Below are 27288 nucleotides of genomic sequence, written 5' to 3'. Positions count from 1 at the left end.
CAGTCTTGTCCACTGTCAGCACGCTTGCCTGCTAGCAAAACAGTTGAGAAAATAGGGGAGAAAAATAAAGGCAAGGCCATGGAATCATCACTGTGCTGACGGGGAGATGGCAACACCAATTGAATGATGATAGACAAATGACCACCTCCAGATATAATTGTCCTGTCCATTCACAAAATTAAACCTCTTTTCCAGGCTCTTGTGACTCTGAATTTCCATTCTTGAAGATCTTTTTTCTCTGACCTCAACAAATACGCTCTTGTCCTACTCTTATCTACTCACAACATGGCTGCAAATACCATTTTCTACCTTAAAACAGACAATGTCTTTTAGATGGCATCTGTCCTTTCTGTCTTTTGATCTTCTATCACACTGAACAATAAAACCCACATTAAGGCAACCAAATGATTTTCATCATACACCTTAACATATCTTCAGATACAGTTCTGTAAGCTTTTAGCTATAACATCCCCCATATGTATAAGAAATCCTTGCTAAAAACCACCACAAAACTCCATCCTTCTCCTCATGCCACTTTCTTCTTAAAGAATCCTCCTTTTCTGTGATTCCTACAAAAAGACTGACAGCATTCTGATCAAAAGTAGTTACTCTCTTGCTGCTACACCAGAATACCACCTCATCTGTTTATCATCTATCTGTTGTAATTCCTACACTGGCTAAGAATGTAAGGTCCTGAAAGAAGCAAGTTTGTTCTGTGTTCATCCAGCGTAGCAGAGACCCCATGAGGAGGGGTTATAGGTGCAACAGCAACAATATACACAAGCCATTGCAATAGCCAAGTAAATAATATTTAGGCTGACCAAAGGACAAGTAAGGATACAAACATTATTCAGAAGGCTAAAAATTAGGTAAAAGGCAAGAACAAATTAATCAACACCTTTAGGCTAAACTCTGTTTACTCTCCACCAGACTTACAAAAGCCCTGGGTATTAACAACCTTGCTCTAAAAACCCTGATTGTCAGTAACATCCAGACCTCTACATGAAAGTTTTAACCTCTTCCTCCAATCTGAAACATGACCAAACTCACGTTTCGTGGACGGATTGGAATTCGCTTATGATTCATATTCATTCCTGGAATGATCACGGACATTTTTCTGGGACCCTTGAAACCTAACACATTGGTTTCCTGAAAGACAAAAAGACATTATTTTCAGTAAGTGAGATTCTCCATCTTGAAGAAGGAACAACAGCAAAACTTAATTTGAATCCACATTTATATTGTTTTTTGGAGATTTGTTAGCTACAACTGTAGTAGCAGTTATCTATTTACAACTGTGTTTAATCACTGAGAACAGCGTTCACTCACATTTTCAGAACTGTTAAAAGACATAGAGTATTACCTAATTTAGAACGCATCTGTTATTCTAATGAAACATTTATAATGAAATCAGACAAGTGCAATTTGTGCAATTTCCAAGCATAAGTTTTTACATCTGATGCAAAAACGCGTTAAAATCTTGCTAGTGAACAAGCCTTAAGCATGATAAAAGCAAACATCTTTGACCTGAGTCTATGTTATCACCATTTAGGCTAAAATGTTTCTGAAGAATGAATGACAGTCTTTTTTAGCAGCTGTTATTTATGTTTAAGAGCATACCTACAATTTTCTCTTAAATCATGCTCTTTTATAAATGATTAAGAACAGACCCAGAAGACAAAGCATTCAGCATCTATCCAAGCTTCAATCTTAAGACACACAGATTCTTCCAGAGTACTGCATGAGACTGCTCCAAGTGGACTGAGTATAAAAAGCAAAGAATAAAGTCTTGGCATTCTAAACTATCCATTTAATAATATCAGCCAAAATCCAAGGGTCCATTTAAAGTGTTCTGTAACAATGTCAGTGATAACCTTTACAATTCCCAAAGACCAATTAAAAAGCCAGAATCTTTTAGAAGTACTGAACTGATTGATAGAAGTGATACAGCTTCTCCAAACATGCTAGTACATTTTGCAGACACAGAAAAAAAGGTCTTTGGGGTTGCAACCTCTATTATTTCACTTCAGAAATCTAGGGCACATATGAGAATGAGGGCACTGATTTTCTTCATATATGAACTTTATTAACTTCTTGCAGATAAAAGTTCAGAAGTCTGAAAAGCTGACTTTGTATTATCTGCTGTACTCATTTTAACACCTTGCTGTGTATAGTTAGGTGGGGAACTGAAGAATACTGTATACAAAGAAAATATCCAGTGATAATTCTGTAAACTGGCTAGTACTGGAATTATCACATCAATTTTTTTTCCCAAGTGCCATTAAGATCAACAGCAAAAAATCAAGATCATGCTCCAGTAGGCTAATGCGCCTTTAAATTTCTGCTGCTATACCTACGATAAAAGTAAAAAGCCTTCCACTTAACTGGCCATCATTTTGTAAAGAACCTCAAATTTTACTCAAACTTTAGGACTGGAATATGAAACAATGCGATGTGAGAATGCTTACATAGTTCTAGAGTGTCCACAAGGACCTCCTCACTCTGAAGCCTAACCAAGGTGATTCACAAGACCAAAGAAAACATCTCTAGGACAGAGCTAGTGAATCACGATTTCCCCTGGAACCATATCCTTACCAACAACAAGCTGCTACTGAAATAATACCACCTCCTTCCTATCCACCAAAATGCCTTTGGTTCTGCAAAATATAACTCTGCTTCACAGGGTACTCCCAGCTCCTTCTTCGTGTTTACCAGATACCAGGCTGGGCAAGAGGCAGTTCATGCTGTGCCTGGCTCCATGTAAAGGATATGCTGACTGGCCAGGTAAGGTGGTCATCAGGATGTTAGTTTGAGTCTCTCTCCCTCCCCTAGCATTAATTTTTTTTTTCATTAAACTTTTAAGAATTTATCTTTGAGGCCTCTGCCCTTTGTTGTATCTGGTTGAAATTGGTCAGTTGGTTCCAAAGTTAAGTGGGGGAGGCTGCCAGGCAGCATGATTTTGTAAGCCCTGTTTCCTTGGCAACCAGGCGACAAAAAAGAAAGGGGCAAAAGGAGAGAGGCGCTACTTACATAACAAATAGCTGCAAGCTCCTGTCTCATATGAGCCTTTTCCACTAGACCTTGTGCCTTGACTGGGCTAACTCCATGGTCATAGACTGTAAATTTTGTTCCCATGAGGTTTGACCTAATACCAGATTATGGAAAGACAGAGAAAGAGACACACATCAGTGGAAAGTTTTGTCATCTTCTGAAGGTATCTGTACAGCACAGTGCAAACACACATCTCTTGCCATCTGAATCTTCCTATTGCCAGCTCGGTAAGGAGCTTCTGTGAAGTGCCCGTGGTGAACTGAGCCTGTAACCTATCCTGGAAAAGCATCAAGCCAGATTTCCTTCTCTGAATTGCCACAAGGAATATTAATGGTGAGAAAAGGTTGCCAACCCAGGTGAATACAGATTACATTAAGCAGGACAATGTGAGTTCATTCTCTCTGAACTGATACCAGATTGTTATTCATAACCCCAACTCAGCTAAAATGAAAATCCAATCTCTCCTGTCTGCAGTTTTCATCTGTGGTTCTCACCTGAGTTTTCCAATGAAACTTTCCCCTTCCCGGGATAAATCAGTTGGGTCAACTGATATGAGGTAATTGGATGTCTTGCTCTTTTTTCGTTTTCTCCCTGCAAGAAGGAATGTCTGGAAATACAAAATCTTGATCAAGACTGGAGCTTTGTAAGAATGCAGAGACATTGCTATACAAACTGTTATCTCCCCATTTCCCACATCCATTCCCCTTTTTGTTCTGTGTGATTATTACTGTTTCCACAATTTTGATCTCTTCCAGAAGCGCACCCCCTGAAATCCTATTCCTCCGTTCAGCTCACTCAGCAGCTGATTAATATAACTGTCCTTTCTAGTCTTCCCTCCTTTTCTTCTGGAACAGCTCAGTCTCCCTGGTCCTCTTTATCCTTGACATTTTTATAGTTTTTTAATTTCTTCTTTCATGGTATTATGGCTTTGAAATCTGCCAATTCCCTCCATAGTACCTTGGTCAAGTATAAGCTGTCCTCATCTGCATGCTGGCTCTCCTCAGCTTCTGGTTTCTTACCAGAAGCTCTCCCTTACAATTCCCTCCGTAGTACCTTGGTCAAGTATAAGCTGTCCTCATCTGCATGCTGGCTCTCCTCAGCTTCTGGTTTCTTACCAGAAGCTCTCCCTTACACCAAAAATATTCTGTGGTAGGAGTACACTAGCCAAGATACTTTGTGCTGTTTCCAATACCTTTCTGTTGTCATCCCTTTCCAGATGCATGTAGTAAGTAGGGAAGAGGCCCCGGTCCATTCCCTTCTTATCTCTAGTGATTCGACACTTGACTGTAATACCACGGGGTGCAGGGCGTAATGCAAAATCCTCCAAGTTCTCTACTTCTCCCAGCTGTGATTCTGCCTGAGGGGATGGACTACAGGAAGCACCTGTTTCCTGTGGGAAGAAACATCATATTAGCAAATTAATATCAGATCAGAGGCTCTGGTATTACCCCAAGAAAAGAAAGGTCTGTTGAAACAGGAGATCTTGTGTCTCAAGAATATATGTAGGAAGGGGAAATTAAATGAGAGACCACCTGTGTTCCTCTGAAGAAAGTGGCTGAAGACCTTTACTCTGAGGAAAGACTAGCCCTCCAATGGGAGGGGAGAAAAAGTACACATTACCCAGAGATAAGTGAATTGCTAGGAAGGGGAAAATAGGATGAGACACTAAATATTCTAAGCAAAGAGCCTCTCTGCTTTTAGAACTTCAAACGTTCTGTGGGAAATCAGGCACCATGATAAGCTGAACTGATGGATGCTGCAGTAAGACAGGCTGGGACTTTTGCGACTGAAATGAGGACTGAGATTATGTTGGTTCAGAACAGTAGCAGAAACAGAGTAAGCTGATGGTAGAACCATGTCAACTAAATGCTGGAAGAACATTACAACAATGTTTTGCAGTCAGGATGCAAGTTATGGTCACCAAAGGAAATGGAATTCTAATGAATATCTGGTATAGGTCATTAAAGTAATTTTTTCTTAGAGGTAGCTGAATCCTTGTGGATTGCAGAATCCTTGTGGATTGCAGAATCCAGGAGTTTCCTCCCTTACTGCCCTTGGAGATGATGTTGCTGGTTTATCCCTATTCCCAGGTACAGCAGCACAAAGTCTGAGTGAATACACACAAAGACACGCATACACAGACTTGAAACTCACTAGTGGCCCCCCCCCCTGCACCCCCCACCCTGTATCTCCAGCAGATGGCACCCCTAGCCCAGTCTCCCAAGTAGCTAACACCCAGACCTCTTGTACTACTCACTCACTAGTGTAGCACAAGATCCACACAGTCACCTCACAAGTATACTCATATGGGTTTTTGAATAGTAGCATAGACTTTTAAGGCTGTCCAGCATCCATACCCAAACGTTATGCTCTTTATCTGGTCACTAGCTCAGATCCTGGGTCTTCCTGATGCTGGTGTCTTCCAACTCACTGGCCAGTCCAGCATATAGCTTGTTAGCATATGTATGTGTGTGTGTGTATGTATGTATGTGTGTATCACACACACAAACACACGAGAACACATTCACATAGGAAATAGTTAGAAATGGAGTTTTAGAAGATGGTAGGACATGCTGCAGTAATCAGGCACAAGGCTCGGCCAGACAAACATATCATTTTGCAGCTGTTTACATGCATCTGGTGCCTTGTACCCCCTTTAGTCCCCTATTTTCCCATGCTTATTACTCCCTGATCCACCTTGACCCTTTTCTTTTCCCTCTTGAGTCCCTTCCCCTAAACACCCCATAAAAGTTTTGTCCAATCCCAGAATTCTCTGTTCCATTCCAAAATTCTGTTCCCCCTTGCATCCCACAATAAATGGTATAAACCTTCAGGCAGTGATCCCTCTTAAGTTTGCATGGCATTTCAGAGATTCTCTGAGTCATCTTGGTGGATTTTACACCAGAGACAATGGTCTAATCTGTCTCCTTTCAGGATCATAGGAGTAGCTGATTCACTGTGTTTCCATCTTCACTGATTAGACTACTTGGGTTCCTCCGCCCACCATTGTTCCTTTAATCTTTACCAGGTCTTTGTGTTTAACTCAATAGCCCTTCTGTCAGATAACTTGACAATAATGACCTTCCTCTACCTTCAGGGATTAACATGCTAGCTAACTGTAGCTGCAACTACTGTATTTTTAACCCAGTGCTCAACGGGTTAATACTAAAATCAAGCATGTGCCCAGCCTGTATCAGAAATGGATTTCAAGACACTTACTGCAAAAGATTTCTCGCTGGTTGCAGAACTAGGCCTCTCAGATTCAGGATATGGTGAGTGAGATGCTGGTCTCTTACTAGCTTCTTCCTCTTCTGTGTCCTCCTCATCAAAATTCAAACTGCCTGAAATTCCTGTCAGAATAGAGGATCAAGCAGGTAACCTCTGAAAGGTGCCATGAGTCATGGCATCACTAATTCATATGACTCTTGCATAGCTGTTCTGCTCTTGCTTTTTTAATTAATTTCTGTTGTTTCAGATTCTCTTGCTGATTTTCTTCATGCACTATATTGCTTCCTGAGCCTTGTAATTCAAATCCCTAGTGATATTTTGCAGCTGTCACTGTGCAGATGATTAAGCAGCTGTCAGGCTTTTATTAATACATATTTTTTGTGATATTACACGATGTAACATATTACTTAGCATATGCTGCCATTGAATTCATTTTGCCTATTTTCACGCAAAAAAGCCCTCCGTGTCTTAAGAGCCAAAAAAGGAAATCCAGATCAATATGTTGACACCTATCCTGTAACCTGGACTCTGTATAGTTACATCCTTTACCATTTCCCCTTACACTGAAATCGGATATGATAATTTTTCAGTAGGATCCCCTCCCATTCTTACATCAGTAGCAGTAACTCAGGTCTCAAATACTACTAATGATTTGATTTTTTTTAAAACGGAAGCATAGACAGAGTAGTTCCAGGACTTATTTAATCTTAACCTAAGCATAGTATGTACAGATGACTGTGGGTATATAATTAAAATAACTCTGGATAAAGACATTTATAAAGAGCTCTGTACACATCACTGTGTGGTGTTTCCTTCCACTTGGAACTGCATCATTTTGTTCTGTGAGTCAGTTCTTTAATTTGGCTGTAGAATGGAAAAGCTCATAAACCACTGTAGACAATGAACACACAGCCTACTAAACTGAATTATTTTTTGAGAGCCAATATTATAACTGTGCTCCAACATGGCACTGAATAGAAGGGATTTTTTGGACTTCTGGAAGTTCTTTGTCTCAGATGAAACAGAAAAATGTAGTCTTAACAACCTGTCAGTAAACTTGACAAAGCACATTTGGAAAGAGGAAAGGCGTTAACCCTAGTACTCCGGCCAATTTCAAAATTCATTGTTTATATTCTACCTCCACTAATTTCCCTTGAAGTTTCTGGATATTCTCCCCTGCTTCCTTTCCTAACTCTTGTGTAATGTTGCTATCCATAGGTAAGCAGCTGTTGCATCTGACTGGAAATCTGAATAGAAATATTTCTACAAATGCTAGTACCTTAATACACAAAGTATACTGGAAACATTCTGCAAGACAGGCTTGGCAAAATAAAAACAATCTGTGTACCATATTAAACACTAGCCATTATTTTGCTGCACAATGCTTAGGCTGCATACAACAAAAAGGTTTCCTGTGGTACTGGCAGCAACATAAGATACTTGGCAGACAGATGGACACTCCACTGGGAACCTATTCAATGGGGTATAACTACTGAATATAAAACTCAAACTGATGATGGTGACAGCCTCCAACTTTGTAAGATCACCTTTCCCGTTAGCCTCCTAAATAGTTAAAGTACAGCATTTACTGGCTATAGAGGGTTCTGCTGTTGTGAAAATATTCCAAGCATCATACCCAGATATAATATATCTGGAATAAAAATACTCTGAACTTTAGCAAAATGTATAGCATTTTGTCACCAACTTCCTTGTAAAGGCCAGAAATTATACTGCACATTGATAAACCTTTAAAACACAACTGGTATGTTCCAATTAATATTAGAGGAAGGAACTGCAGTTCTGCATTTCTACCTGCTGTAGAATCTACTAGCTCTGCATTTAAAAGTGATATCCTACAGACATTTCTTTCATGATTCCTCATATTCTTCAGTTTTTTTAATGCTACTGAAAAAAATTATAAGAACTAGAAGAGCCCAAAAAAGACCTTTGCCCATTATCAACTCTTACCTCGTTTCTGTAAGATTTCTTGCAGACCTGGTTTGCCTGCTATGTCTGTTAAAGCCTCTCCATTTTCCTGATCTGCATTGTCTTCTGTTTTGGAAGATCCAGCAGACAGAGTTTGGAGCTTGGTCCCCAAATCTTGCACTTCTGATTTCAGGAAAGCAGCTGGTCCATCAATGCCTGCAGGCCAAAACGAAACAGAATGCTAAAATTGACTTTTTACCACTAAAGATGCATCCCAGGATGGTGGTCCTTTTCATCTTCCCTTGCTCAAGCATCCCTTTAAGGTACTGACCAATACTTTTTCAACTTTTGTCAGAAGACTTGGGAGGAGTCAGGCCTGACTCTGGCAGAGACCTTTAAACTTTACTATTATATTATATCACTTTAAATTCCTTTAAATCAGGCATCAGTTTCTGCATTTATATATAGTGACTGTATCTACTTCTTTTGTAAGGGCTTAAGCAATTAATTAAAAAAAAAAGTCATGTGCACTGATATCCTTCAATGTATTTATGGGCAACTACTCTATTTTCTTTTCCTTTAGGTTTCTTGTTTGTGCCTGTTCCAGTAAGTGAGCACTCTACAGTGAACATCACAAATCAATTTGATAAAAATATCTACAGCCACAGGCAGAAAAACCTGTAAATGGATGCCCTCTATCTTTTTGGCAGAAATGAAATTTCCATGTTTAAACATGCAATGCAGCTGTGCACTGTGCTTCATAATTGGTGGAGATGTCTCGATGTCAGGGTCTGGCATAATACTTAATACACATTTTTGTAGCACACAATATGTAAGTGTAGTTCCAGCTTTGGATTTCTTGCTTTCCCACTGTTTTCCTTCTTAAAACTTCACTGCTTTATCTAGTCATCAGATCTCTGAACAAGTTTACTGCTGTGATCACTTTTTAACAGGATTTGTTTGTACTGAGGAAGCTTCAGAACTAAGGAAGCTAGTGAGGGAGCAGTTAGTTTTAACTTGTCTTTCTTGTCGTTTCAGTACTACTAAAGCTTCCTAACTTAGAAGTTATATCAATCTTTTCTTTCACTCTCTTTTTGACTTCAAAGCGTCTTTTAACAGATGCTTTCTCCCACCTAATTTTAAACACATAAATGCTACCATCCAAATCACCACTCTCCTCCCCATCCTATGATTCTGAAAGACATCTGGACAACAAGAAAAACATTCAAAAGATAGGGGATAACATAGCTCCAAATGTGATCTTCAAACCAGGTAACACTGGTGTGTTAGGGTGTTTTAAATTCTACTCTACACATTAATTCCCTATTAATATAATGGTGGTGGTATAACATCCTGCAATAGCCTCAGGAAGTTTCGTGTTACTTTCTTGATAGGCTGATGGGATCTTGGCTCTCAAACTACTTCTTGACACTTCCACTGGAATGTAGGGGTTTCATAGCTCCTCTTTTTCCTCCCTGTGACAGGGAAGTCTTAAGGCTCTCACTATTGTATTTCTTTTTACTCTTAACAGAATGGTTACTATTTTACTGTAACGTTTTGAGTTATTGCCTTTGGCTCTGATATCACTTTGTGCTTGTGACTTTCTGGACCACTATAGCTTGTTTGTCATATTTCATTTGTCTCGAAGTTCACAGAAAATGAACAAATGAGGTAAAAACCAGCAAGAACCTAATTCACTATTCATAGGACTTTTGTTTTGCTCTTGTCTACTTTATCATTCAGTCACGCACAACCTTGAGATGGAGTATACCATACCACGAAGAAAAGTACAGGCAGTCACTACTGGCTTCTTTCCTATTCTTTACCCTACAGCTTCAGAAGACCCTATTTATTTGGATTTGTTTCTCCCTACCATTATGTAAGTTCCTAACCCATTTCTAGAGTTCTTAGCCTAACACAAGGGAGAGATTCCTCAAAGGCACATGAAGATTCTCAGCTGTCACAAAATTCAAGGTAAGATTTTTGTTTATTTCTACAGTTCAGTATTGCTCAACCATACTGTACTACAATTCTAGTTCTGTACACAGGAAGGTATCTAATCAATCTTGTTTATCACTTGACCACTGTCACAGCAATGTAGGTGTCCATCTGTGACAAAATGCATGCACGGGCATTTTGGGGAACATTTGTTGCAATCAGGTTGATTACTTACCATGTAACATAACATCACTGTGGAAAGGGGCAGGAGTTCCTACTAAAGGAGTCTGCTCCTCACACACTTTGGGCTTTGACCTACGCAGCTTTGCCTCAGGATTTGGTTGTACCATCAAGGGATCAAGACGTTTTTTCCTCTGCTTCTTCTCTAGAAGAGCTCTCTGAAATAAAGAAAAAGCATGAAATAAAGATGAGTAACCACATCCAGGGAGGCAGAAACCAAGCCTCAGCCATTGGCAATGACATGTCACTGACCAGGATCTCCAATGAACCTGAAATACTCTTGTAATCTCTTACAAAAATCCTAGACACAGATATCACTGTGTTTTTGGAGTGAGACATGGCCTTTGATTCTCCATCAGTGGTTGATGGGTGATGTGAACACCTGCTTATTTTCTGATCTATCCTGACACCATCAGCAGATAATTTTAACTCTGTTCATCCAGTCCAAATTGCAACAATCCTTAATATAAATAGACAAATTCAGCAGTTGTTTATAATCCAATATGAAACATTTCACAGAGTAAATGTTATAATATACAGCATGTTCATGCAATTTTATTACTCCATGCATCCTACGCACTTAAGCTGATAGAGTAGACAAAACAGCTCACAAGGACCCTCCGCTCCTTCCACTGCATTCTGTCGTTTAGGAGAACAACTCCCTGCGCATGCAGGGAATGTCTATTTTTTTCCTCCCTGTTTTGTACAATTCAGCTAACTTTGTATTAAAAGAACTACCTCCAAGACTATCTGAAAATGCCAGAGTAAAGATGAGAGCCCTTGCCTTATGCATTATATGGCAACTAAGTCTTTTACTGTATTAGCATAACATTTCTAAAAATCCTTAGTCAGGGCCCCCTCTGCCACTGCAGTTATAAATGCTATCACAGTGCAGCAAAACCAAGTAAGGACTTGCAAAGGAAAAGGCTTTTGTCTCAAAAGCTATCATCTTATAGGGAGAATTGAAAACAAATAGTTCCCATAAACCAACGTTGAGAGATAAGACTTAAATGGGGGCGAGCGGGGGGGGGGGGGGTGAAGGGAAAGAAAGGGAAATTACAGTCATTAAGATAGGACTGATCCAGTGAAAGGAAAATTCTTCTACCTTGCAAGCTTTTTCCATGTAATTCAGGATTGCAAGAAGAGAACGGTAAATTCAAATGTTAAAAAATAAAACATTACTTTTCCAAGATGCATACATATTTGACGTTTATGATTTCCTACTTCGTGAGAACAGAAACAACTTCTAAGCTTAAATCAAGGCAAATAGGGACATTACACCATTTTAAAGACAGTCACACTTAATCCTTAGAAGTTAAGGTGATGTATTAAGAAGAAAAAATCATATTCTAATATTTTGTAACACACCACTATGCAAACAATGTGCCAGCCCCTTGCTGTAAATGCAGTTTATCCATGCCTGCTTCTTAGGTACCTGAACAACCCCTGAAAGCTGTTCTTGATGACAGAAACTCTTTCTCCATCAAATCCTTTTCAGTCTCCAAGGATCCATCAGATGAACAGTACCAACAATTCAATCAACTTGAGACATAGATGCTTTTGGAACCCTTTCCCCTCCTGCTATGCTTTTTCTCTCTCTTGTTGGTTCTTTCCTCTCCTATTAGGCTTTTTATCTTAAGTGAGGTTAGTTTCTGAAGCAACCTCGCCCTGAAGAATTCCAACACAACTCAGCCCTTGGTCCTTTATTATTCCTGCTTTTCAAACACTTCTCTAAAAGAAAAATCAACAAACAACAACAAAAGCCACCCACAAACCACAAAAAGAATAGAAAAAAACCACAACCAACACACACCAAAAAAACCCCCAAAGCAAAACAAAAAAAAAACCCCACCAAAAAAACCAAACCAAAATAACCTCCGTTATTTAAACTCATAATTACACTTTGAAGACTGGACTGCAATACAGGTAGTGTTTGTTACTGCAGAATTATTTGCAAGGATTGTCCTGCAGGGCAAAAATTACAGAAAACTCCAAAGAGATTATCACATCGGTCTACAGGAAGAAAACAAAAATAAGCAGTAGAAGTAAAGTTCTTAGAAAATGCTAATTACAGATAACATTTGTTTCCTGGAAACGTAGTCAGACCTTCCAGAATAATTTACATTGATTTGTGTTGTTTGTTTTTTAAATTAATGCTGAGGAAAAAGAAAAAAAATTCATAATAGTTTATAAATCTCTAATAGTTTAAATAAAAGGAGAGAGGGAAAACAAGAATCAAAAGATTATACTCAGGATAAGGATTTGATAAAAATTGTTGCCCAGGCTTCTCTACCTGACAAATATACAGACAAGAAAAAAATAAAACAGACACAACCTAAAGGCAGTAAGAAAGTACATAGCTACTGCTAGAATGGGAAATTGAATTTGGGAACAACATAGGATATAACAACTTTCACAGCTACTTAACTGATTATGCTATTAGATGAGCTTTTTTAAACATTTCACTGCTCACCCTCTACAAATTTGTTTTTTCTCACTATAATACATTTGGTTTCATCAAAGAGTTTCTAGGACTCACCAATCCAACCGCATCTTATTGGCTTATATTGAAACATATACTTTCCTGCTGGTAGACCTTCTTCTAGCAAGAACTTCAGGATAATCAAAGTTACAACACTTGATAGAAATTTGTTTTAAAAAGGCTTCTCTCTCTACTACTTTACTTATTGAGAGAGAAAAAAAATAATCTACAAGCCTACTACAGGACAGATAGTAGCAGTTCATTTTCTCTACATAAGGTGGCAGAGCAGCCTTACCTTCAGTACTATTATTCTCAGACTTATTCCACTAAGTAGATAAAAGGAAATTATATTTTGTTTCACTTTGTTTACTAACTAGCCTTTTCTTCCAGCTCTGTGTTACAGTAAAAATTCACATAATATTACAACAAAAAATTTACATAGTTCATGAACAGGACACCAGAACACATAACCCCTTAAATAAATAACAGGTACAGATTATCACGATGTGTTCAGTATTTTGTGAACTCCATGTATTAAATACTTTCAGAAGCATTTTCTTTGCACCACAGAAAAGCATAACATCAGAACACAGGATGATTAAGATCACAAACCACCAACTCCGGTTCTAATGAGTTTCCAACAAGGTTAAAAGTCAGATGTGTCAGATTAATATATCATAGCAGACTAACGAGAGAACTAGTTTAGTATCCTTTCTACAGCTGTGATGAACTGGAAGATGGTGTACAGGAGGGTTCCAACCACTCCACCCCTGAAGGTACAGTACCATACCACTTATTGTTTGGCATGGTCCTACCTTAGTAGGCTTTGAAACATCTTCTCCACTCTTCTATCTCCTAAGTTCATGCTGAGGCAGCAGTGACAATGCTAATGATGATGGCATTAATGAAACGTCACGTCAAGAGTCAGTACCATACCAGATGCATTCGGAAATATGCCTTCAGCTTCATGTTCTCCACCCACAGGGAGATGGCAGCATTGCACTTTTAGCTGCAGGTGCCTCAAAAGACAAAGAAACACCTACTGCTGGGGAAGTAAGCACTGCCTGAGCAGCCACACCCTCTCTCCTCAAGGAAATAGCAGTAATCTAGGTAAAAGTCTTCTGGCATGCAAAGCTGGCCCACAGATGGTACTTGATGTCATGCACTAGTAAAAATAATACTTTACTGCAATGACAGGGCTTCCAAACCCACCATAAAGATGGATGACAGGCATACGGCTTTGTTGCGGCAAATGCTTATTCCACATTCTCTGTATGGCCAAAGGTGCTAAACATTTGCATTTTTTATCCCAATTCCTAGAAATGTTTAGGACAAATTAATCAAATGGGGCATCAGCTACAACCAGCAATGAGTCCATCATGTCTGACAGTGATCTCTTATTAATCTCTACTTCTTCAGAAGGCATGGTACTATTCATGTAAAAGTTAAAAGTAGACTTTAAAAGTTAATACTAAAAAACTTAAGTATACAATCCTAAATTAGAGACTGTTAGCATTTGTCAACAAATCTTATTTGCAAGGAGGGGTGGTGGTGTTAAATCATATTTCAGTGACATTTCCTAGCTGTTGATTTTGCAGATGATTGCAATCTCAACCAAATCCAAGAAAGCCTGAAACAAAACTGCAGAACAGTATGAATTCTTTAAACTCACCTCTTCATGATTCAACTGACAGCTGCTTTGAGGGAATTCCACCCAGCCCAGCAGCTTGGATTTGGTGGAATAGCAATGCATCCCCATGATAAGGTCTGCAACTAGGCATATGTTAACCACAGTGCCTAGCACTACAAGCCAGTGATTACTACCAACTTATGACCCAAGACAACATTCCTAAAACAGACACTGAGGTTCATTACCAAGCAGTCAGACCATCCTTAATTTTGGAACTTCTTACTCAGTGACATTTGACACTAAATGCTCTTCTACTGATTACTTGCTTTAATGTTTTTTGTTTTGGTTTTGGTTTGTTTTGATTTTAAAAGCAAGTGTTACTGGATACCCTACAGGTAAAAGGATTATCCTAGTTTCCATAAATATGACCAAAGATAAATTTTATTCCTTGACTCTAAAGTGTTTTAGATAAGCGCCTATATACACACAGATAAAGTTTGTAATAAATCCACTGAAGTCAAAGCTAAGCAAACTCAGACTAGAAATAAGGAACAAGTTCTGGTAAATAGGGTTATTATCCACTGCAACAGTTCCCTCAGCTGAAAGAGCGAGCTTTTCTAAAAAACATTCCTTAATTTGAACACAGATGCAAGACAGTGATTTGTGGTCCATGTGAAAAGGCCAGCTAGAGAATCATAACAATCTCACATCCTCTCATCTATTGATATGCATTTAAAATTTCACAGAGGAATAATATTAAGGATGGATACTTTGTTGCTTTTAAGAATATGCTGATGTAAGCATCCAGCAAACAGCACTTTAAAAACTGAGACCCATAACCTAATATTTGACAAATATTTGGCTGTAAATGTTTACTTTGTAGGAAGCAAAAAAAAGTCAAGAGATGCTGGAAATCTTTCTCAATTAAAGCGTTAAGGAGATCTTTCTATAGCTTGGGGAAACTTTTCCTTTGATACTTAAAATGCAGTCTTCCTCTCTTTTGATTCATTCCTGCATTGTGGTGACTCAATCCCAATGAAATGAGAAGACATATGAAAAATATATATATAGAAGACATCAAGCCTACAAGCCATAGCAAGGTTGACTTAAACTAACAAAAGCCATGAAAATATTTAAAGAAAAAATGTTAGCAATGAGTTGTTCTTTGTATTCTTTACACCAAGCATTTTTAGCACTTCACCCCCATTTCTCAAGTCTCTAGATGGCTGTTTGTTTTTCTATACTTATTTTTACTAGATTCGGCAATACCATTTACCTGATTCTCTAGTTTCAGCTGTCGTAGTTTCATGCTTTCATCCTCAAAGATGCTGGGAAAGGGAAAGAAAAATTAATTATTGCTAGTAAATAGTTTGCATTATAAGAGCACAGGATATTCACAGACTACAACTTCACTGTCAAGACTTTAAAGCTACTGTAAGACATAACTTCTATCCCATGAGAAGACCAAGTTACAAGGCATTAAGGAATAAATCATACTTCATATTCTGTCATAAATAGGACCAAACTGTAGTTAATCACCTTAATAAACTGTTCTGAAAGCATTTTGTAAGCAAAAAAATGTTTCATTACTGATGGATGGATTATGAGCCACTATGGGCTATGGGGTATGATACAATTTATGTCTGAAGGCTTAACACCGTTCAAACCAATTGAACAAAGTCCCTGCTCCTTCATAAAATACCCAATTCCAAATTAACTCTGAATTTTAGGTTTTGTCTTGGAGTCAAACCTACACCATTTTATCCACCTGCCAGACTTCCCAGAACTACTGTTAATACCTGAGAGAATCTGTATTTGCAATACCTGGTATTAATTCCTAGAGATGAAAAAATATTTATTTCACTATTTAAGTTTTTTATAGGTAACTTTCATAAGAACTCTAGTTTTTCACTCTAAGTTGTGTTCCATACAGACTTCTCATTTTCTTGTGTACAATAATGAATTATTACATAAAGTGCAATTTAGAGCAGTTAACTCTACAAAGGGGAAAGGTTAATTGACAAGTCAGCACATATTCTGCCTACCACAGTTGTGCACTTTCTTCCCACACAGCTTTGACAAAGACCTCTCTGGAAGTAAGAGAGCATCAGGAAGAAGATACTTAATAGGGAGAATGGACAAACACTATATTTTTTATTGGTGGCATGCAGAAAAAGCAGGGCTAGCCAAAATTTCAATTTGAACAGGAAGTTCTTTGTCTGGTCTAGGTATGCAGAAATGTCCAATGATGTGAAGTCAAGCTGGCAGACAGTGTTGAATACAACCCTAACAAGGAAAACTGGAAAGATGGAGAGAGACAGGGACAGAGGTGGGGTGAGGCTTCCGCAAAACACATGCCATGGAAATTGGATCACAGCACATAGAGCTAATAAGGGGAGAAAGGGCTCAGTCAAATCCACATCTGACTCTACATCCAGGCAAGCAGACAACAGATCAGAGGTCCTTACAGACTATCCTATCCAACACAGGCCCTGCTCTGGAAGACTGAAAAATGCAGAAAAAAAGTTTTGTATACAAAACGTCATATGTAACAGTTTATATACTCTAAAATTGATGTTTACTGGCCAACTAATGGTATTTTAAAGCAAGTTGCCCCTGCCATTGGGTTTTACTTGGCAGTTTTCCTTATTTCTATAAATTTTTTCTAATGTTTTTCAAGTGTTGTCACATAACACAAGGTCTAGGACCTCGAAAACACCTTGCTTCTAAAAACTGATGTTACCCCTCACATAAACCAGTAACACATAGCACCTTGGATTCAAAGGGAAAAATTAATGTCTGTCTTGAAGAGGGATGGAGAGCTGTTTTGTGTCCCCACAGCAACAGTTACAGTAATACGCTTGTCTCCACCTGAAATCACCCACAATTTCAGAAAGAAACATGCAGAGACATATCTACTGAGTGCAGCTAGACAAGTTAGTTGCCACATGAAACTTCAACAATAAAGTTAAAATGTCACATGCCTTTTATTTACAGTATAGGTGATGTAAAAGGTCATCTTTGGCAAAGTCCAAAAAAGTTAAAATATTCACGAACAAAAAAAAAGGGGGGTGAGGGGGAGAGAGTTCCTTTTCATACGCCTTCTGACTTAAGAAATACATAACATTTGTAACTGCAGTCAAGAGCTAGTTATGAAGCAATCTATGTAGCTCTGATAAATATTAGATTTACGGACACATTCTTATATAAATAAAAAGAAATACAAAGGTGTCCTGTGTAGATACAAGCTACTGTCTATGGTTTTATTGCTTTTCCTAATAGAAAAATGCACCCCCAACAATAAGAGTCTCTTCTTCAGAAAATAAAGAAAAATGGTACCACTTTTGGAAATAAGTTTCCAGGTTTTCATTTTTACCTGGAAGATGGCAAAATGCTGAAACATCAGGACATGTGTGTCTTACGGAAATCCTCAATGAAAATTATTTACTTTGATTTTTAAACTGTTTTCAACCCACAATGGAATAAACTTGTGTAACATCAAAGACAGGTCTGGAGACTGTTGGAACAGGACCGTAACACAGGCTAAACGAGACCTCAACTCCAACCACTTAATGGAGACTCAAACATTGTTGAAACTTGATACTTTGCTTGATAAAACTTTGCTTGATAAAGCAAAAGAGAACACTCTTGTTTTCTTTTACAATTTACTATTAAACACAGACCAAGATCACCTTGTAGCAGCCACAAAATGAAAGCAGCCATCAATCCTTCCTGTTATAAAGTGCAAGGATTCATCAGGGAGCAAAATAAAAAGCCAATTAAAGCCAAGACCACTACGGTTCTAAAAAAAAAAAACCAACCCGCTATTATTTACTCCACTTGCAACCTTCCTTCCAGCATTTGGTCATCATGAATGTGTAACATAATAAGCAGATAAAAAAGAGCTTCCCACACATACACACACTTCAGACTTTTTTCTACCCACCACAGTGGGTTGGTGTTGTTACAGAGCTTAAGGAAAAGGCTATGCTAGAGTCACTCCTACAGCTCACCACTAAGGAATGCAAGAAGCACGCTGATACAGCTGCGGGCTTCAAACATGAATCTTCCTTCAGATGGACTGACTACACAGAGCAGTATATCTAAGTGCTCTTCGGACATGCCCACGCAAAATCACTATGCTCTTCGTTATGCTTTGCTGTTTGAAGGGTTTACATGCAATAAGAGGAATTAAATATCCATTAGGAACAGGAAAAATAAGCGGCATTTCCATAGCTATAACAACCCAGTTCAAAACAGGAATAAAAAAAACAACCATCAAACCAGTCACCCATTTACTTCTGACAAATAAGAACTGAAAATATTCAAGTAGCCTGACATGATCTTCCTCTACCCAACTGCTGCAGAAGAGCAGACTACACAAGACCCTGCCTCACCAACTCCTCTGCTACATTTACCAGAATCTGCTAGCTCTTCTACTAAAGCTGCATGATGGGTAACAGACACATCCCACAGGGAAAGGATAAATGACCCAGAATGTAACATAGAAGTGAAGACTAATGATTATCCAGGGTACAGAATAAAAATGAGTGTAGGAAATCAACTATTTAATGAAAACACTCAACTGAGAAGATACAAAAGCATGTCTGAATGTGGGAGAAGACAGCAAGATGTAAAGGGTTTTACAGGTCCATTCCTCCTCACAGATCCCTTTCCAGATTCAACATAGTCCAACATGAAGCAAAATATTTTATTTTTAATTGATACCACATCAAATTCCTGCTGAAATCAGAACTAGCCTTGTTTTCACATCATAAGCAGAAATTAAAATGTTGCAATAGGAATATGAATGACAAATTTGTTAGAGATGTGTTTATTTGGTCTTTTCCTAAGCATTTTCAGAATATTAAACTAACCACAATGAAGAGATAACTCACAAGTTATTTAACAGACATTCATATATGCAATTAGGGCTTCATTTTTATATAGTTTATTTTCATTTCTGTAAAAAAGGCACACTACATCTATGGACAGTTCCTTCAGAATGGATGTATTATTTTTCAATAACACACTGCAATTTTGGAATTACCAACTATGTTGTAAAGCATTACATATGGCTAGACAGTTAACACTTGTTTTCATTGCAACTTTTCTGTGTTGCTGAATACATTATACTTAAAAAAACCCAAAATAATTATGTTCTAAGCACTTGGCAATAATTACCATCAAATCAGCCAAATGCAAACCCACAGTATAATGCAACTCTGAGAATAATTAAATACCTGATATTAAAGTAGGAGAACATACAAAATAGGGCAAGAAAGCAATCCAGCAGTCTGAAAATGGTCTTCCCATTCTGTCCAAGGTTCACACAAGAGAAAGGACCCTCAAGAGCTGAAGAGGGTTCAGCAGAAAGCTGAACAAATTGAGCAAGGACTGGAAAATGTAGCTCTTAGGAAGATTTGAATGCATCCTACAGTTCATGTAAGAGAAAATTAATCAATACATTCCACTGTGTTCCATACATTTGAGGCCACAAATGACTACTGATTTAACACTGTGACTAATTAACCACTGGGATACATCATGGAGCTGTGGATTTTCAACAGAAAACAACAGGTTTTAATCAAAGTTTAATATCATTATGCTTAAAAATGCTGTCATGGAGTAAGGCTACAGCCTACCTCAGATTTCATGTGTGGTTATCCCAGATGGGAGAGCTAAGCATTCTTCTTTCAAGTTATATCAAGGGACCAATTAAGTCCCCTTTACATACTGACTGTCGAAGCTGCAAAGAGGCAGATAAAAGGTTGACTTTATTACAGACTAGTTTTACAAGGAATTGACTGGTTGCAGCTGTGAGTGAAAGGCAACAAGCAGAGGAAGCAAGAAAAGCCACAGCAAGAGCAGCCTGTAGAGAGAAAATGTTCTACATGATCCAGAATTCACTAGAAAGACACATATGAAATATGTTAAACAAAGGAAAAAAAGCTCATGACAGTTTTTCCTGCATTCAACAAAATACGTATATTCGTCATACGTCCACTAAAGAAATATTCAGTTTTTCCTCCTAGCAAACAATGTAGCAAGGCCTTCCAGATTTAGAAGTTTCCCAGATAGCTAAAGCTATTCTGCAATTCAAGCAGTTACAGGTTTGATAAAATAATGAGTAAGGTTCTCTGGCCTGTTTTAAGCAGAAGGTCAGACTAGCAGACAGCAACAGACTCCACCCCAACCTTAAAAGAAAATCTGACCCAAAAGAAGGAAAGATAGCTTGTTTTGCTTTTTAACTGTTCTAAGCTTCTTTAGGGCATATATTAGCACTCTATATGCACTGAATTCTTGGTGAGAGAAATTCAGAAAGTATCAACTGTTTGTGCACAGCTCTAGGGGAGATACTAAAAATTGAGATACTCTGTAGTTTGGCAGAGAGATTCAGGGAGACTGTCCAGCAAAAACTTTTAGCTCATTTTAAAGTAGACTAGATTTTGAGTTTCCTGCATCTTGTTACTAACAAGCTTGATATTTTATATCGGTCTGACATATAAAGCCTTCTTTTAACAAACACAATCTTTCATTATTGATGGGAATATGAACCTATATTTTAAGGATCTTGATTGTTAATTTTTTAACTGTTTCCATGGCTTTATTTCCTTTAAAGGAACTCCAAGGCACAATAAACGAACACCATTCTCCTCCACAAATGTCCCAAACTTCCCAATATCTTATGTTCCATTTCTCACTCTACAGAGGGCTGCTTCCAACCAGGAGCATAACAAAGATCACGTAACTCCTTTTTCCTTTGCAGGACAGTTTATTAATGCTGTAGCAGCAATTATGGCTCTGAGAAATACTCCCAGAATTTAAGAATCAGGGAATGAGAAGAATGCAGCTTGTGGCACATATCTTTGTCCACTAGATCTAATTTTTGCCTGTAGAAGTGCAAGTAAACACAACTTCAGTAAGAAATGCAAGGTCAGCTGGTATGAAAGGGTTTTCACTCTTAACTCTCCAAAGAACTTCCCTGGGAATTATTCTCCTCATATGAACCACAGCTGTGAAGGAAAACAGAAGCTGTAGAAAAGAGATCATTTGAAGAAGGATTCTTATATTTTAAAAGATATATTCCAAACAAAAATACTGCCTCTGGAAACTCGTTGAGGTACAAAACTTATCTGTAATGCACCTTCCAATCCACAAAAGGGAGGAGTCCCGTCTGCTTTCCTTGCAACTGACACAGCTGTAATTGTTCATTTCTGGGAAAATGTGTAACATAGCAACCAAAGGAGTGAGGATTATGAAATTTTTCTGCCTTCCCCAAGGCAGAAGAGTGGTTTTTTTGCCAAATGGGATATTCTTTCCTTCATAATCAAATTAACTACAAGTCTTCCAAGGTAAACTGGATCTGCTGCAAAACAGCTGTAAAATGCCACACGCGTTTCTAAGAGACACAATTCTTAGGTTGAATCAACATTTCAGTTTTAAGTTATTTTCAAGCAGTTGATATTTCAACAGGAGCAAGTTTCAGCCTCTGGCTTTTTTCCAAAAGAATCCTTTCTCCAGTGAAATCAGTTTTAACTTTGATTTCCTCCCGCCCACAAAGAAACACACACAGATTTCTAATGCCAATAGCCGTACTGTTTTGAGAAAGATTTAACAAAGTTTGTTTTGTAAGCTTTTCACCTACAGAACATATTATGGGAACAATGACATGGCAACAGCGAACATTAATTTTGGAAGCAATTCTGAATGAGTAGATATATTATTGTGAATAAAGACTGTCTTGTATATGTTTTAATACACAAATTAAGTCTGTATCATGTGGGACATATCTCAGAATATTTGAAAAGAAGTAGAAAATTAACTAATAAGACTAATAATGGCAACTGCCAGACCAGGGTGTTGTGGGGGAACAGGAAGACAAGCATCTAGATCTGTATGTCCTACCCCACTTGAATCCTCCAGGCGCTGCATGTTCCTGCCAATAACTTGCAGCAACTACCTGAACAATTTACAACTTATTAAAGAAGATCTGAAGATCTTAGAGAAACCCAGAAATGGAACTTCACTGTGGAATTATCAGGTACTTTTCTTTAAAGTCACATGGACTGGAAGAGTGCCAAAACCACCTAAACTGAAACACACACACCCCCCAAAAAAAATCCCGAAAAGGCTGGCACCCTGAAGAAAAAAAGAAAAAAAAAAAAAAAAAAAAGGATGTGTTTTGCCTTTATGGTGGCAAAACAGCTGCCCCAACAACTCCAAGCAATAGGAATACCGTGCTGAAGAAAGGAATTCAAGAAAAAACAATCTGAGATGCACAAGTACTGCAGAAAAATCTTTTGTTATAGAACACAAACAGGTTAATAATTATTTTTGTTGGCTAAAAGCAAGAAAGCAGGGAGTTTAATCCAAACCTATCCTTGCAGCACCATGTTCTCCATACTTGCATAACGCAATAATGCCATTAAATGCACAATGCCCTAATAGTAAGTGAAGTGTACCTGAAAGTAACAGGCTGTTCAGGTTGAAACAGCTCAGCCAGAACACACTACACTTGGCCTAAAGGAGTTCCTTTGAAAATGCATCATTCTGGGGCAACTGTTCACACACCAAATGTAACTCAGTAAATAATGGTGCAATCTAGTACTGACTGACTGCAGCTAAGTTAATGCAGAAAAGTTTATTTAACAGTGCAGGAGACACAAACTTGTCTTTTCTTTACAGTACTTGTTCCAGTGATTTTGTAAGGTAAAATGAAACAGTGTACGCAAGGTGAAACAACCACTCAGAAGAATCACCCGTATCTTCAGTTTCAAAATGGTATTCATGGAAGCACAAAACCCTAGTATGAAATTAGTACCTCACAAATGCAATGGGATATGCTCTGCACTATTACATACCTACATAAACACACCTTGAAATAGGAAGAACTAACGTGGCAGGAGATTGTCAGGCAAAATAGATAGGAACCTGCTAGTAAGGTACCAGAACTTTGAGAAATGAAGGGCCTATGGGAGAAAAGTTGAGTTATGGTGAAACAAAGAATAAAGCACATGCTGTCTGATGAGATTCCTTTTTCAGGAATGGATTGTTACTGTCTTGGTGGACAAGCTGACCATGAGGTAGCAATGCACCCTCAAGGCCAACAGTGGTTGACAGAATCTTGGGCTGCATTAGGAAAAGCACTGGCAGCAGGTCAAGAGAAGTGACCCTACCTCTCTGCTCAGCACTGGTGAAGCCACACATGAAGTGCTGTGTCCAATTCTGGGCTCCTCAGCACAAGAAAGATATGGACATACTGAAGCAAGTCCATCAAAGAGCCATAAAGATGATTAAGGGACTGGAGTATCTTTCACATGAGGTGAGGCTGAGACAACTGTGATGGTTCAGCCTGGAGAAGAGAAGGCTCAGAGGGCATCTTATCAATGTGTATAAATACCTGATGGGAGGGTGTAAAGGAGATGAAGTCAGCAGTGCCTCCTGACAGGGCAAGAGGCAGCGGGCACAAACTAAACTACATTAAATTCTATACAAATGCAAGAAAAAACTTTTCCTGAGAGAGTGGTCAAACACTGGAACAGGTAGCCCAGGGAGTTTGTGGAGTCTCTGTCTTTGGAGATATTAAAAACCTGTCTGGACATCATCCTGTGCAACCTACTCCAGCTGACCCTGCTTGAGCAGTAGGGTTGGACCAGATGATCTCAAGAAGCCTCTTCCAACCTCCATGATTCTATGATTCTGTCTGTTTGGGTTCTGGAGATCACAAGACAAATGGAGATAGTTTAGACCCGAGTCTGAGAGGACAAACTAGATGACAATAAAGAATACAGGCTGTTACAAGAAAATGCAACAGGAACACAAGCGTCATGAAAAGGTTAAATTATGAGCTCAAAACTATTCTGACTACCCTACTGCTTCGTGTTTCATAGGCCATTCAAAAACTGACTCACCAAGTACCAAAGATTACCTCCTCCTACTTGGAATAAGAGAACAGAGCAATGAAAATAAAGCAGCACTCTCTGGACAGAAGTTCTAGTTCTAGCTAGTTCCAGCTAGCTTCTATCTGGACTATAAAGAGTGCAAACAGAAGCCTGTGTCATTCTCTGCTATACTATACTGGGAGAACAGAAAGTAGATTCTTTTTTTCCTTAGCCAGAAAAGTCTCAAGGAATTAATTACAGCACACCTAAACTGAAAGGAGTATCCTTTTCCTGGAAGGAAGGCCAAGAGAAGCCAGAAATCCACACAGGCCATTAACCATTAAAGCCATCATGGATGCATGGTGACACAGAAGATGACAACCATAAGAATATGCACATAAACTTATCATTAAGTGTGTAGCCAAAGCGGTTTTTTTAAACTGGGTTTTTGTTACAATATTTGTAAGAGAAGGGAGGCAAGGAATCTGCTGTCAGGCACTTTGAGAGTTCACAGCTGAGAGTTTGAGACTCCCAGGGATCCTGACGTGAACAGGGAAGATAAACTGACAACATAGCTTGAGTAAGGAGTCGTCAGCTCTTAACCACCAATACAACTGCAGAATGCATGCTATGCTTCCAAAATCATGTTTATTCTGGTGAATTTAATGAAACTTGGGTTTCTGCTAAGGAAAAGAAAGACACATTTATTCCTTAAGTAGAACACCAGCTTTCTATTTAACGTCCTCTCAACTACATCCTCCAAATCTCCAGCCATTTCATTTCTAGAAATTGCTCTACCCAAGGAAGGAGCAAAGCAAGATGTACAGGGGCTTAGAATTCTGACTTCTATGATCCTCTGTTTGCAAATTAAACCTTGCCCAATGCTTTTGTTCATGTCTACCACGTTACAACATGAAACCAGTGAAATGTAAAGCAGTTACTATTCTCTTGTAGAAACACAGTCAGCAGTTAAATAGCACACAGTATGCTTAACCCAGACGACATAACAAAACCCTAAAGTTCCTTCAAAATAAGTCACAAATTGCACTTGTTTTACAGTCTTTCAAACTAAAAATGGGGAAGGAACATAAAGGAAGTTTTCTGAACTGACACCCTAGAACTGACTGTGGACTTTTAGTCCCAGGCCAGTTTTCTATTTCTAAAAGATTGAAAGGGGAAACCATTAAGGAGATAGAAACAGCAAAATTTAATTTCCATCCCAAGCTAAGTGACTCAGCAAGATACTGTTGCTAAATTTAGATTCTTGTTCTGTTTTTGTTGCCTCAGATCTCACATACGAATGCTAAATGGGAAAGGAGCACAGAAGTGACCACAGAATTCTGTAACAATAACACAGGCAGTTAGGAGTTCTAACATCCCACTGAATATGTTTTAAACATCGCTAGGAATAAGGGTAAATGTTCTTGCAGTAGTCTAAGGCAACAGCTCTAGGCATATCAGCAAACCCACTTAGAATTCACCCCACGACCCAATTACAACACTATCAACAGTTTTATTTTGGAGACCACCACAAAACAAAGAGTCTGGAGCTATCCCAGTGCAAGTTTGGTTGCAGAAAAGTTTCCACACATACAAAGTCATAATTATGTTGAAATCAGGGCACTTGTCCCTCGTACAGGTGCCACACCAACAGTGGTTAAAAAAGGAAAACAAAGTAAAAACCAAACAGAAGAGAAAAATAATGGTTGTCTCTATGAAGATGGGTCATCAGTAACCTAAATTCTAAATTTTAAGAGATTGGGGGAGAACTTATTAGAAACTGAAGAGACAATTCAAACAAGGTTCAGCTTTAAGACAACTGCAACTGTTAGAACAATGAAAGAGTTACCAAGCGCATTTCAAGTCATATTTAGAAATTTGAGTGAAAAGTGTAACACTTGCTACTTTTTCTCTCTTACCACTGCTGTCTACATCATAGGAAGTGAAGCGATTCCTTCTTCACTCACACCAATGGCAGCAGCATCAAAATGCAGTTGCAAAAGGTTTTCTTTTTTTTCAAAACTGCACTCCTAGGAGTACATCTCAACCACATTTATAAAATATTTACAGATTTATCTTATTTCAGACACGTTTCTTGGTTATATTCAGACTTGAAACGGATGAAGCAAGCAAGATATTGAGCCAATTCTCTTTTATCTAAGGATAAGATTTGCACAATTATAAACCCTGGAATTTACAAAACAGTGCTTGTTAATTTCAAGGTCACAGGTGGCCAAATAAAAATTCCCAAGGACTAACAGAGATGCTGATAGGCTTTTAAAAGGAAGCATGGCTAAAAACATTAGCAAGGTATTTTGCCTTTTTTCCCCCAAATTATAATTAAGGTGCATCTATACAAAACAGTCGAGCCCAGCAGCCACCAAGATTCCTGACCACCTCAACTACACCAAGGTTTTTCAAGTATGGAAATGGCTTTTGGCTGGAAATTACTTTTAAACCTTTTTCAGTCCATGGGCTCATAATCTTTTGAAAATTGAGCTTATTGACAATAGGCCCTTATTCTTCATTAACTTTTAAAGACACTGAGGAAGTATGCCAGCATTCCTGAGTTCACAAACTGAAAACTACTAACTCATGCATGTCTAGTCACCCAAGAAGCATTAAAATTATGGGAGGGACTGCTGAAGTTGATACTCATTTTTGTAGTCTCTGTAAACTCACTCAAGATTTTTGCACCTTGGAAATGATGTTTTTTATACACGGCATCTGCAAGTCAGAAACTGAAGCAAATTTGGAAGGCAGCACGTGCAAAGCTTTAAGTATTCCTGTATACTGTATAATTATTCTTCAAAAAGGTGAAGTTCATTGGTCCACAAGATTCTAAAATACATAGTACCATAAGAACCAAATTCCCTTCTCAATAATTTAAACACTTAAAATGATTTAGA

At 38.4% G+C, this 27288-nt stretch overlaps 1 protein-coding gene across 2 annotated transcripts in view; it reads right to left on the bottom strand.

Annotated features, from left to right (window-relative positions):
* Positions 1–27288, bottom strand: part of TULP3 (TUB like protein 3) — a 34144-nt gene that overhangs the window by 4255 nt on the left and 2601 nt on the right. For both annotated transcript variants that reach the window (XM_064463287.1, XM_064463295.1), the window contains exons 2-9: positions 15772–15823; positions 10379–10541; positions 8248–8421; positions 6271–6401; positions 4244–4441; positions 3546–3658; positions 3031–3145; positions 1051–1149 (exon numbers count right to left, since the gene is read on the bottom strand). In XM_064463287.1, the coding sequence (XP_064319357.1) occupies positions 1051–1149; positions 3031–3145; positions 3546–3658; positions 4244–4441; positions 6271–6401; positions 8248–8421; positions 10379–10541; positions 15772–15823 (1045 nt within the window). The remainder of the gene's footprint in view (positions 1–1050; positions 1150–3030; positions 3146–3545; positions 3659–4243; positions 4442–6270; positions 6402–8247; positions 8422–10378; positions 10542–15771; positions 15824–27288) is intronic.

Source organism: Phalacrocorax carbo, chromosome 1 (assembly GCF_963921805.1).
Source record: "Phalacrocorax carbo chromosome 1, bPhaCar2.1, whole genome shotgun sequence".
NCBI lineage: Eukaryota > Metazoa > Chordata > Aves > Suliformes > Phalacrocoracidae > Phalacrocorax > Phalacrocorax carbo.
The sequence above is the reverse complement of the archived record's forward strand: the minus strand, read 5'-3'. Positions and strand labels throughout refer to the sequence as shown.